The sequence below is a fragment of the Pimephales promelas genome, chromosome 5, assembly GCF_988280905.1.
Source record: "Pimephales promelas chromosome 5, fPimPro1.hap1.1, whole genome shotgun sequence".
NCBI lineage: Eukaryota > Metazoa > Chordata > Actinopteri > Cypriniformes > Leuciscidae > Pimephales > Pimephales promelas.
This window is the reverse complement of record NC_142773.1, coordinates 2,553,982-2,566,326: the sequence shown is the minus strand read 5'-3', so window position 1 is coordinate 2,566,326 and position 12,345 is coordinate 2,553,982. Positions and strand designations below refer to the sequence as shown.

General features: G+C 35.1%; 1 protein-coding gene across 1 annotated transcript; it reads right to left on the bottom strand.

Annotated features, from left to right (window-relative positions):
- Positions 1-968: 968 nt before the first annotated feature.
- arf1 (ARF GTPase 1) lies at positions 969-7,314 on the bottom strand. Its single transcript, XM_039657287.2, has 5 exons — positions 7,203-7,314; positions 6,147-6,324; positions 5,924-6,034; positions 1,629-1,753; positions 969-1,544 (listed from the first exon to the last, which is right to left on the bottom strand). Exons 2-5 carry the CDS (start codon positions 6,289-6,291, stop codon positions 1,383-1,385), a joined length of 543 nt encoding a protein of 180 aa, XP_039513221.1. The 5' UTR covers positions 6,292-6,324; positions 7,203-7,314; the 3' UTR covers positions 969-1,382.
- Between the last annotated feature and the right edge of the window lie 5,031 nt (positions 7,315-12,345).

Here is a 12,345-nt window from a genome sequence, read left to right as displayed (position 1 = left end):
ACACCAGTAAAAGTCCAGTTATACTAATATCTTTAATTACAGTGCATTTCTGTCAAAATGAAAAACAATAAAAAAAGACATTGGTTAAGAGTCACACTATACAACATTTTGCTATGAGATTCACATAGTTTTGACCCCAAGTAATCAGTGTCTACCAAATCAGAGGTTAATTGAGAAGAGAGAGAAAAAAAGAGAAATAATAAAGTGGCTTTTAAACCATCAGTTCTAACATTGCATTAACAGTGACTATGTGATTGACGTGACGGTTGTTAATCTCAAACCGGTGTCTCTGTGGACTGTAAAGGCACCAGGGCTTCTGGGAGAAAATCACTTCTACATGCAAAACAGAAAACATGTCATAGCATTCTTATAACTGTTTTACGTCCTAAAAATGCATTACTACTTTGTTAGATATTAAGTTATCATGTGCTAAGATGAGGTCGGTGTTGTTTATTCCTTGTGCTGGTTAGATATTGAGTTCATAACACACTTAAATCTAGAACATGAAGTTGAAAGTAACACTTAAACAGAGTGTCAAAACAACAGGAAATTTCTTTAAATTAAGGGTTCAGTTTATCTTAAGGGTGAATCTCCAAAAATATGTCCAAGTCCATTATAACCCACCATAAATATATAATTGTAATATTTAGCAAAACGAAAACAAAGCCTATTTTGGGAAAACAGATATTGTTGCATTATTTTTTTTTATGACCAAACTCCAATCCCCTTACTGTAACGCGCCTGAACATTTGAACCTTTGTTAACCTGAGCCGCAACAACTTTTCATCCACATTCACAAAAACGTATGCTGTGTATTGGGAGGGAATCTGATTAAAAAAATACAAATAATAATCTGAATGTTTGTGTAGCTGACTAGATTTAAAAGCATCCCTCCTCTGTGGCTTCTAAAAGCTGGAGGTCACGTCAGCCTTGGGAGTTTCTCTCCCTCCAAATTGAACCGTAATATGTGCAGGTAGTGTCCGTAACGTTTGATTTCCTTTACTCAGTTCAAGACAAAAAATACAGTTTTGTTTACAGTACATCTAAAAGAGAGTCTTATTATAAGCACAATAAAATAATACATGTGCAAGATTCAAATGAGACCTGACAGAGTTTACAGGACTGACGTTCCTCAAACTCGTTCCAATGACTCACACAGAAAGAATGTGGGGAGGAAAAAAAAAACAATTAAGGACTAAATCTAGTTTGCATAATGGTGGTCAAAAAAGCTGCCTCACAACAAAAAACTATTTACATTAAAGTGAGTGACACTTTCTCGCCGTATTTGAAACGAGCGCAGCTTCCAGCACCGTCGGTTTAAAAACAAGAGTAAAGCGAGTGTTGAGAATATGAAACTAAGGAAGAGCAGAAAAGTGAGGTCATTATTTGTGGTTTTTCAGTTGGTTGGACAACCAATCGAGTCCTTCGTAGAGGCCGTCGCCGCTCGTGGCGCATGTGGCCTGAATGTACCAGTTCCTGTGCCGGAGCGAATGCAGCCCCAGCTTGTCGGTGATTTCCGCAGCGTTCATGGCGTTCGGTAGATCCTGTCGGATAAAGACATTGGCGAATGTGTCAAATAAAACGCATTTGGAAAGAGCTGCAGATAATCAGTTGAAGTCTGTCAGCACCTGTTTGTTGGCAAACACAAGCAAGACTGCTTCCCTGAGCTCGTCCTCGGCCAACATTCTCATCAGCTCCTCTCGCGCTTCATTCACACGCTCTCTGTCATTGCTGTCAACCACAAAGATCAGACCTAAAAAAAAGAAAGACAACAAACTTCAGAATAACGGACTGGTGTGAGAGACTTGGCTCCAGCCACAGATTAGGGATGAAATGGTTGCCGGTTTGACGATAAACCATGATAATAAAGATTCCTGAAGGGTAGTATTACCGTTTCATATTTTAATTATTAAATCCTTGTTTGAAAAACAAGTGGTAAATACTGTTCAGCATTAAAGGAATAGTTCACCCTCAAGTTGTTTCAAACCTGTATGAGCTTCTTTATTCTGTTAAACACAAAAGATGAAATCTTCAAGAATGTCGGTGACCAGACTGCATTGACTTCCATGGTAGTGAAAAAAAATAAATAAATACTATGGCAGTCGATGGAGTCTATCAACTGTTCAGTTACCAATATCCTTTAAAATATCTTCTTTTGTGTTCAGCAGAAGAAAGAAATTCACACAGGTTCATTTTTGAGTGAACTATTCTTTTAAGGACTAGCCACATCATTTTTATTATAAGATTGCTGTCCCTTTAAGAGCTCATACTGCACAGATAAAGACACGCGTCTCATTTTCTAAAGGAGTTTTCAGTTTTTTATGTCTAAACCGTCTACTTTAACCGACTGAGTATATGTAAACCTTGCGTGTATTCGAAAATTTAAGCCCAATAAGACGTGAAAGATAACTTGGTTCAATACTCACGTGAATTAAATGTTTAACTTACAAAGCTTTAAACGCATGCAAATTATAAAACGTTCATGACTGCCAATAACTGCAGTGCCACGTGAGCGTAACTCTATTGGGAACTCTACCGCTGCGGTAACGTGATACATGTCAAGCATGTTGGGACGGAGGCAGAGCTTCCAGGTTCTACGTCAAAACGCCAGCTCATTATTGGCTGACACTGGTGACCACCACACCACATGCATATATTGCAGATGCAGGAGCCAATAAGGAGACATAGAACCTGAAGCGCTGCACTGTTTACACTATGTGAACAGCATAGGAGATGACATTTAAGAGAAAAGATTGTTGAAAAAAGCTGAATAATTGTCGTTATTTTTGCTCACAAAAAGAATTCTTGTCGCTTCATAACATTAAAGTTGAACCACTGGAATCACATGGACTATTTTTTTTTATACTATATTTACTACCTTTCTGGGCCTTGAAAGTTGTAATGACGTTGCTGCCTATGGGTGGTTCAGAAACCACTCGGATTTCATCAAAAACATATCTTAATTGTGTGTTCAGAAGATGAACGAAGGTCTTGCGGGTTTGGAACGATGTGAAGGCGAGTAATTACTGAGAAATTTAATTTTGGGGTGAACAATCCCTTTAAATATTGGCCATAGTATAATCATGGACAAATAGCTTGGTTTAACCATTCGTTTTAAATTATTTACTTGACTGCAAAGTTGGTACGTCGGTGGCATGTTGGAATAGATCTTCTTTTCAAATTGAGGAAGTAAATGTGGACATGGACACAACAAAAAACGGACTAATTGATCTTATTCAAATACATAGTGATTACAGCAGCCCAATTAAAACTTTCTAAGACTACAAAAATACACAGTATCACACAGAAATGTCCGATAACACTGGCCCTCATTTATCAAAAGTGCATACACCAAATTTCCAGCGTACACCTGGCGCACACCCAAAACCACGGTGATTTTGAGATTTATCAATATGGACGTTGGCGTACGGCACTCTCAAATCCTACACCAGCTCAGGAGGTGGTGTACGCACGTTTTGAGTTAGTGCGGAAATGCGCAGAAAATTCCTAACACCACAAAACGCACCGACAAACAAACTAAAAGATATGATATATTATGACCTGTAAAATAAAAATAAATCGGTCAACAAGGTCAAACCCGTGTGTACAAGGCGTAAAATGAGGGCGTGGGGGGAGCGGAGACTTGAATATTTAGGGGCGTGTTATTCTAATGACGATCGTTTTCGGCCGCGGGATTTATCAAGGGCAGGCATTGCGTACACCTGGATTTCATAAATCAGGCGGTGAGAGGAGAATAAGCATAATCTTACGCCAACATATACGCCCGTTTCTACGCACGAATGATAAATGAGGGTCACTATCTGCACATTGGAATTAACTGGACTTCCCAACTCTCACACAATTCACTCAGGGCCCGACAGATAATACTTGTCAGAGACACGTGGATTTTTTTGAAGGGGCAAGTGAAAGAGAATTGGCAACTGATAGTGGATAATAGTATATAAATGTATACTGTACTGATGATAAGGTTGCGCTGTTGAGGCTCGCATAGCCTCATGAGGAGAAATAGAAACATATGAGTGCAACACACACAAAGAAACTTGGTACTGCGGTAAACAAACTAAATGTGGAGTTTTTTTATATTTATAACATATGACGTAGTTAAGCAGCATCAGCATTCAGCGTTTTGAACGAATCGGTTGAGTCAGATTCAATGACCCACACATAGACATTGGTCTCGTTCCTGAACGAATCAGCCGTTTGAGTGAATGACTCAATGACTCACTCAATAGGACACTTACTTAGTGGTGCACGATATATCGGCTGCCGATATAACATCGGCCAATTTGGTCAATTTTTTACACATCGGTATCGTTCCGATGTCAAAATAGGGCCGATGTGAACAGGCCGATGATCATTTCCTGTGTATTTGACGTGCGTGGGGGCGGGATGTTTGTTTTTGCACGTGTATTAAAAGCGCAAGTGCGTTTAAACATCAAGCGCACAAAGACTGGAACTGGTGAGCTGTTTTCTGCCAGCCTTCCTAATGCGTATTTTTGTCCCGCCAAAGCCATATTTGACCGGTAAGTGATGTAGATGAGTGACTGCTGCGCTTGTTCAACTGAGGCAACGCGAGTGAAAGCACCGGTCACGCGCGCCGCCTTCAAAATGTCTTGCTCTCTCTCTCTCCCACTCCCCCTCCCTCGCGCATGTTTATGAATTGAGTTGACTGAATATCTTTGAGAATACACGATGGTAAAAGGTCGGAAGACCGAAGTTTTTTTCTTCTGAAATACTGGTTGTGAATTGTGAAACCACACTTTCAATAAACCAAAAAAAAATCTATCGTGTTGATGAAATGTTTTCTGTGTCGACTGTCGAGACCATAGACTGTAAAAATAGGTCGAGAAAAATCTCGTGCGATGTTCTAAACTGCCTGGATAATCACAACGTGTGCCGTGGTTCCGTTAATGACACCTCCGATTCGCGAACTAATGACTCCTTTGAACCGATTCACTTTAATGAATGGTTAAAACAACTGATCTGTCCAACACTGAGCTCAAGAGACATAAATCAGAAACACTTTACAATAAGGTTCCATTTATTACAGTGTACATTAAATGTAAAGTGTAAGGTTAATAGATTAATAGAATGTTAACAAATTTTGTTAACATTCTATTAATATTAGTTTCTGCGGATTTACTCCATGACAAAACTACCCCAGTCATTCTAGAATGATTCATTCTTTCCAAATAGAGCAATTCAAGTAATCTGGTGAAATTGTTTTTATATCACAATATATATCACAGAAAAATAAAATATCACAATGTCATTTTTTACCAATATCGTGCAGCCCTAATCCTCGCTATGTGTTTTCTATACAGGGATATCGACATCGATAAATATCGGTATCGGCCATAACAGCAATGTTAATATCGGTTATCGGTATCGGCCACAATTTTTCACATCGGTGGATCACTACTTACTGGAGGTTTAGTTTCATGTTTTAAAGTAAAACAAACTAATTCCCATCATTACCTATTGGCATATTCAAAAAATATTTAAAACAATCTCATAACATGATTTAATTCAGTAGTAATTTTTCAGTGTATGTGATTTGATTGGATTGGTAACAGCCCTAAAGTGTCTTATTGTTCTAATTCAATGTATTGATAAAATTCTTTAAAAATGAAAGGTAAAACAAACATTTAAGATTAGAAAAAAATGCCCTTTATAAAATTAAAAAAAGAAAAAACACTCAGGGTATTTATGACTAATATTATGCAGATTAATATACGTCAAAACTGATAGAACGCTGATGAGAATATTGCTTCAGAATAGATTATATTTAAACCCACAGCATAACTTTTTTACTCAGAAAGTGAATGTTCGATTCGACCGAATGACCAAGCAGATGACAAGGCTTAAATGTCGAGTGTTGACACCGTTATTATCGTCTTACCTTGTGTGTTCTGGAAATAATGACGCCACAATGGTCGAATCTTATCTTGACCACCGACATCCCAAACCGTGAAACTTATATTCTTGTACTCCACAGTTTCAACGTTAAAGCCTTGAAAACAAAAGAAAAAAAAAAAAACAATATATAAATATATACACACACACACGTATTATTTATTCTCTTTATCAGACAACAAACAAACAAACAAATCTCGGTCATCTACCGATTGTTGGGATGGTGGTAACAATTTCTCCCAGCTTCAGCTTGTACAGAATCGTTGTCTTTCCAGCAGCATCAAGACCCACCATAAGAATCCGCATCTCTTTCTTGCCAAAGACTTTAAAGAGGTTTGCAAATAGGTTTCCCATGTTTGAGAGATGCTTTTTTTCACTCCACTGAAACTAAACAGGACAAAAAGTTAAATAAAAAAGCCACTTCCCTCCAGAAGCACCAAGTGTGAAATAATAATGTGAAAAATCGTATGAGTGTGTACACTACTACACTTCACAGATACGAACAAAGGCTAAACTTTAATTTTGGCAATTCAATTCTACATAATAACAAAACGTGATTCTCCAAGTGGATAACATGGACATGACAACTGACTCTTTAAATAAACCAGGAAATGCTGTAAAAAGCTCTCACGACTGAATATATAATCAAATATTTCAATGATAAAGCTGATACAACAACAGCTTGGAGAACAATTTTAAAACAATATTTAATAATAAAGCTTGAGAGTGTACACTTCAGGGACAGTTTTACAGAACTTAGCTATTATATCTCATCTGTTTAGTAAGCATAGCGATTTCAGTTGAGTTTCAGTAAAATATCAGGTTAACTTGTCAGATCATCAGACGTTTTAGTAATATGGCCACACGTCTTTATAACAATTTAAAATAATAAGTCGATTACACTAGTTTTTGTCGTTGACTAAAGCCTCTCTAATACTCATAACAGTTACATAATTTTAACAATAATGTTGAGTTAGAGCAAGTTGATGCATTACATCATCTATACGATATTAGTTATTTGAGAAGTGAAGTTGACTTCGGATTGTTGTTTCCTTTGTCGCAGACAGTCCCATCTGACCGGCTTAACGTTAATTCAGTAAGTTTAACTCCGAAAATCTCCCACTAATCTTTTTTCACTGGTAACGCATCCTACAAGAGTATCTAGCGTTTGTTTTTACTGTGGTTAAGATTTCGAATACAACAATTAAAGTTGAAATTAAATATATAAATGTATTTTTTTAAATGAAAAGAAAAAAAAAACTCACAGTTCAAGTTTCCTCAACTTCGAGGCGTTTCCTCCCTCAAGATGGCGGGTTTCCGGCCACGTCAGTGCGTCTTGCATCACTTCCGTCGAGAAGGTGATACATAACAGAGAACTCTGTAGGTCAGGTTTAGTACTACACGTGTGCATATATATTTTTTTTTATTATCAATGGAAAAATACAGAGATGACATGTTTATGGTATACAAGTATAAACATTAAGTTCAGTATCATGATAATAAAGAGAAGAAAAAATAATGAACAACAATGGCTAGACTGAAAAAGAAGAAGAAGAGAAGACAGAGAAAAATAATATGAGGGTAAGATGTAGGCTATGCACATACAAATTAGACATCACATTTTTTCACAATTAGGTCCAACATGCACACATCCATGTAAAAAAGCAGGTAATATGGGTCATTGGCTTTTGACTAATTTAATTGTTGTATCAACGTAATATTTTCTTTCCAATTTCAAAATGATCAGAGAAATGGCATTTATATTATGTATATTTATATACATAAAATGGTTAGTTTGAAACTTTAATTAAATCTTTTTTTTTTTTTTGCAGAATGCAGGCTATATCCTATCTTTAGTGCAGCTGTGCGTTCGTTTAATTTAATCTCTTTTATCACCTTGGAAATGAGATGTTAACTAATTGGCTTTATGCACAACGGCATTACTTCCTGAACTTCAGCCAGCTCCTTGTTTCCTGTCTTCCATTATTGGGCAAACTTGATTAATTCAGGTCTGTCTGATTATTGTTGTCGTGACTACTTGTTCAGACACACCTGAATTAATCAGTTTGTCCAATAATGGCAGACAGGAAACAAGGAGTTGGCTGAATTGCAGCTGTGCATAAAGCCAATTGCTCAATGTTGATAATGCTTGACAACTTATATTTAGACAAGCCCATTATTTCATAATTTCACCAGATAAAAACTATAACTTACACATAAAAATGTATTTATTAGTATTATTATCGCTTGTTTGCAGCCATTTTATCATTGCATCTTATGCACACAAAGGCACTTATTCATGTGTGTCGCATCAAAGTATGTTGAAAGCGGAAAGCTGACTTTCCCCCAGACAGCTGTCTTTTCATGAGGCATTTCTCAAGGCCAGGTTAACAGCTGCTACACCTCTGGGGGTGGAAGTCTGGGACCTCGGGTCCAAGTCTCCTCCATGCTGGCACAGAAATATTAATACGCTGTTGGAGAACCACAAAGCGTGATGGCAGGGACATGTGGATACTAATGGCTGCTATAAGAACTATAATATGACATGCCAACTATTGCTAAATCATTATCCAGTAGATTTATGTTGATGTTGAAAACACAACCTACACATCAATATATTTGTTTCTCATAACGGGATGTTAGCATTAATAAAAAGCGACAAAACCCACGTTAATACAACTACATTGCGGTTGCAAATAATGTCCTATTTAAAGTGGTACACTAGTGGAAAAGCAATTTGGTTTGTTTGACCATTATAAAGTTAACGTTTACTACTTTATTAATCCCACAAGGTGCAATTATATTGCAGTTATATTGCAATCATATCACAAACTACAAAAACATACATTGAAAACAATCATATTCCAAATACACATATCTACATTTTACAACATTGCAATGCACCATATGCTTTATAATAATAACAGAGCAGGAATATAGGCCTCATATTACAATTGAATGGAGTGAGATGTGCATTTTATATGCAAAAATAAATGAATCAAGGCTATTTAGGATCTAAGTTGTTTTTTATTCATTTATTGATTTATGTGTTGATTTATTTTTTTGCAAGAAGTGTTGTTTCGGTTATTGGTCTATTTGCAAATAATATTTTATTTTAAAATATGCACACATTCTCAACTCTTATTCATATGTCTATAACAAATGCTAAATGTTTCTTGTCTCGTTTACATTCAGTTATGAATTACATAAATCATGTAGGCCTAAGTTCATTAAAAAGTTGAGAGTTTGCATCACTGGATATTACTGTGTGTCAGTGAACATTTTGTATTGTAAAACAGTTGTCAAATATTTAATGTTTAGCCTTGCATCTTTCCACACACTCTTTCGCTGCTAAACCAAGCACTGCGTTGAATTTCACAGTTTGGCCATTTCAATTTCTAATTAATAGGAGGAATTTGTCCACCTCAATGTCTATATTGTTTACGGCCCTGAAATTAATATGCATTTTAGACAAAATTCACAACAGTAATGTTCATAAAAATGGAAAACGACCACAAATCACATAACTTCCTACAGTATGTCCCCAGGCCTGTGTGGCGCATTTTCATGATAAATACAACACTTACTATACAGTAATGATGTTTACAACATTTTTTTTAATTGTAACCTATATATCAGTATTGATTCTCTCTTCAGTTATTAATTTATTTTAACAATTATAATCAAGGATTTTAGCGTGTCCCTCAATCTATTAACCCCACCGTGTTATTTTTTTTACTACTTTCCCTTTAAATGGAATTTTGAAAAAAGAAATGACATTATATCATGAAGCAGTCATCACTTCTTTGGAGGGAAAACAATTTAGGCAAGTGAGTGAGATCCTCGATAATTGTAATTTTTACCCATTTTTTTATTTTTTTTTTATTTGATGTGATCAACCTACTTCCACCCTGTTAAGGGAAATACGTGGAAAAATCTAAAACGATTTGTTTAACCTGTTAACTGTCACCCCCCCTTTTTTGAATAGACATGAAAATGCACATTTCGAACTTAAATGGTTGTAATTCAGGAATGCTTTGGAATATAGACATATGATTGGTCTTGTTTTAAAGAAGACATTTGGCAGATTTTTGTAGAAGTGAAATAAATTAAGAAAGTGAAACAGAAAAAAAGTTATAGAAGTTTGAGTTTATGGAAATGTACAATGTAAAAATATTAATTATTCATATTTTACATAAAATATATATTTTCAAAACCTGGGCTACTCTAAAATGGCAGAAAGATCAAAGCCAAAAATCTGAACAAGTTGTGTTTCAAATTTTAGGTTGATATCTCAAAAAATGAGCTTTCAGTAAGATTTTGTTTGAGCGCAGTACCAAACTTTTTCACTAGGGCACAATCAGACTCCATTACTGCCCATATAAGGGCGCCTGCATTTCCATTTGTGTTTTGAGTGATATGAACCATTATTTTCACAATTTTCATACAATTTCTGAAGTAGAGATCCTATTCAGAAGTAGCATGGGAAGTTTGGCAGATTTTGATATGAATTGAACCTCTAAGAAACACATACAAAGAACATGCATGTAAGTCATAGCTAGCTGCCACGTCACAAATGGTGAATTTATTATTTTTTTCTTGATATTTCAAACTTTTCAGACCTTTTTTTCCCAAAATAATTGAATGGATTCTATCTTTTGAACTTTTGGCATGAAAACAAACTGAGGTATCTACCATTTTTTCATGATTTTTCATGTTTACTGCTATTTTAAAATAAAGGTCTGAACACGCCTTATGAGTATGAAAAATTCTTGTTTTATATTGATAAATTATGGCTCCTCTGTAATATATTTTGAAAATCAGTCACCAAATATGGAAACTAGAGATTGTAAGCTTTCAAATGATATATAGTTTGTCAATATTATTTAAGGTATTTACTAAGATATTATTGTTTTAAAAATATAGTGGCAAACGTCCCACCTGTGGGACGGTGACAGTTAAGTGGTTAACATCTAAATCCAATTCAAAATTAAGTAAAATTTTAACCGGTTGTACGTGAGTGATAGGAAATCATCCATCCATCCATTCTTTATAAAGAAGAATAAAGTAAAAGTAAAGAATAAAGTAAATGAATCAGTCCACCATAGGGGGCAGCAAAGCGAGTTCACAGCAGGAACTGTATGATTCATAATAAAACGATGAACCATTAACATCTACTATACCTGAAAGTGTTTTGATCCAAGGTCACGATAAATTTATATTTTTGTCCTGTAAAAATCTATAGTAAGGACTCACTTGGGCAGCTGTTAAATGTGAAATAAGTGAGCAAAAAATGTGAGGACTCAGTGGTAAAACAATTCATTTGACATGATGACAGACATTTGTAAAAGGCAGCATATAGTTCTGTAATGTCTTCAAAGCACACACTGCAGTTAAGCCAATAAGTCCATTTATGGAGTCATATTAATAAATGCACTTGATAAGATCGAATATCAAAAGGTTCTCCTTCAAGAAAACATCTGAATGGCTTTGTGTCACATTCTGCTTCTTCAACAACAAAGAAAACAAAAGCCACTGGATTCACTCAGTTCACTGTTACGGAATCATATATTTGCATGTCAACATAATTGTGTGTTGCACTAACACAAATAAGCCTGTACATAGTTATCAAAGTACACTGTAAAAAATATTTTCAAGATTTGTTATCACAACATATTTTCTTTTGTCAAATCAATTTAAATAATTCATTTAGTTGAGATAACTTATTATTTTGAGTTTCTAATGATTAAATTAATCTCCTTCATTGTATTAACTCACTTTTTTCAGTTCAATCAACTTAAAATTTTAAGTCAACCAGGTTACTTACTTTTTTAAGTTAAACCAACAATATTTTTTTTACAGTGTAAATATGAGACAAAAAAATAAAAAAATAAAATAAAAAAAGTTATTTTTTATATAACTTAAAATAATCACATCTTAGTCTCACATATTGGACCACCACCACCAACAACAACAACAACAACAAAAGATGGTAGTTAGCTGTTGAACCTATTTAATATACACTATAAAACATTGGCAGGAATTTGCAGGACTAAAGAGTATTATTTTACAATAAATTACTGTAGTCAGAAATGTTCAGTGAAATCAATGGGTCATTTTCTTATGAATTACTGTCAATCAATAGCAAAATGATGCTGACAACACAGTAATTGACTCCTCAAGTTTTACTGTGAATTCACATTATGAAGTTGTCTTTAACCATGATACCACTGAAAGAAATGATATTTTTTAGTACTATAATTGTTCTGAAGTCACCATAATGGTGATTGTGTTAAATATGCTTGGGATCTTGGATCTTGTATATTTATATTAAAATTTCTGATCTAGTCAAGTCAGAAATGGAAACATTGGTTAATACAATGATACAACAAGAATTGGCTGATTTTA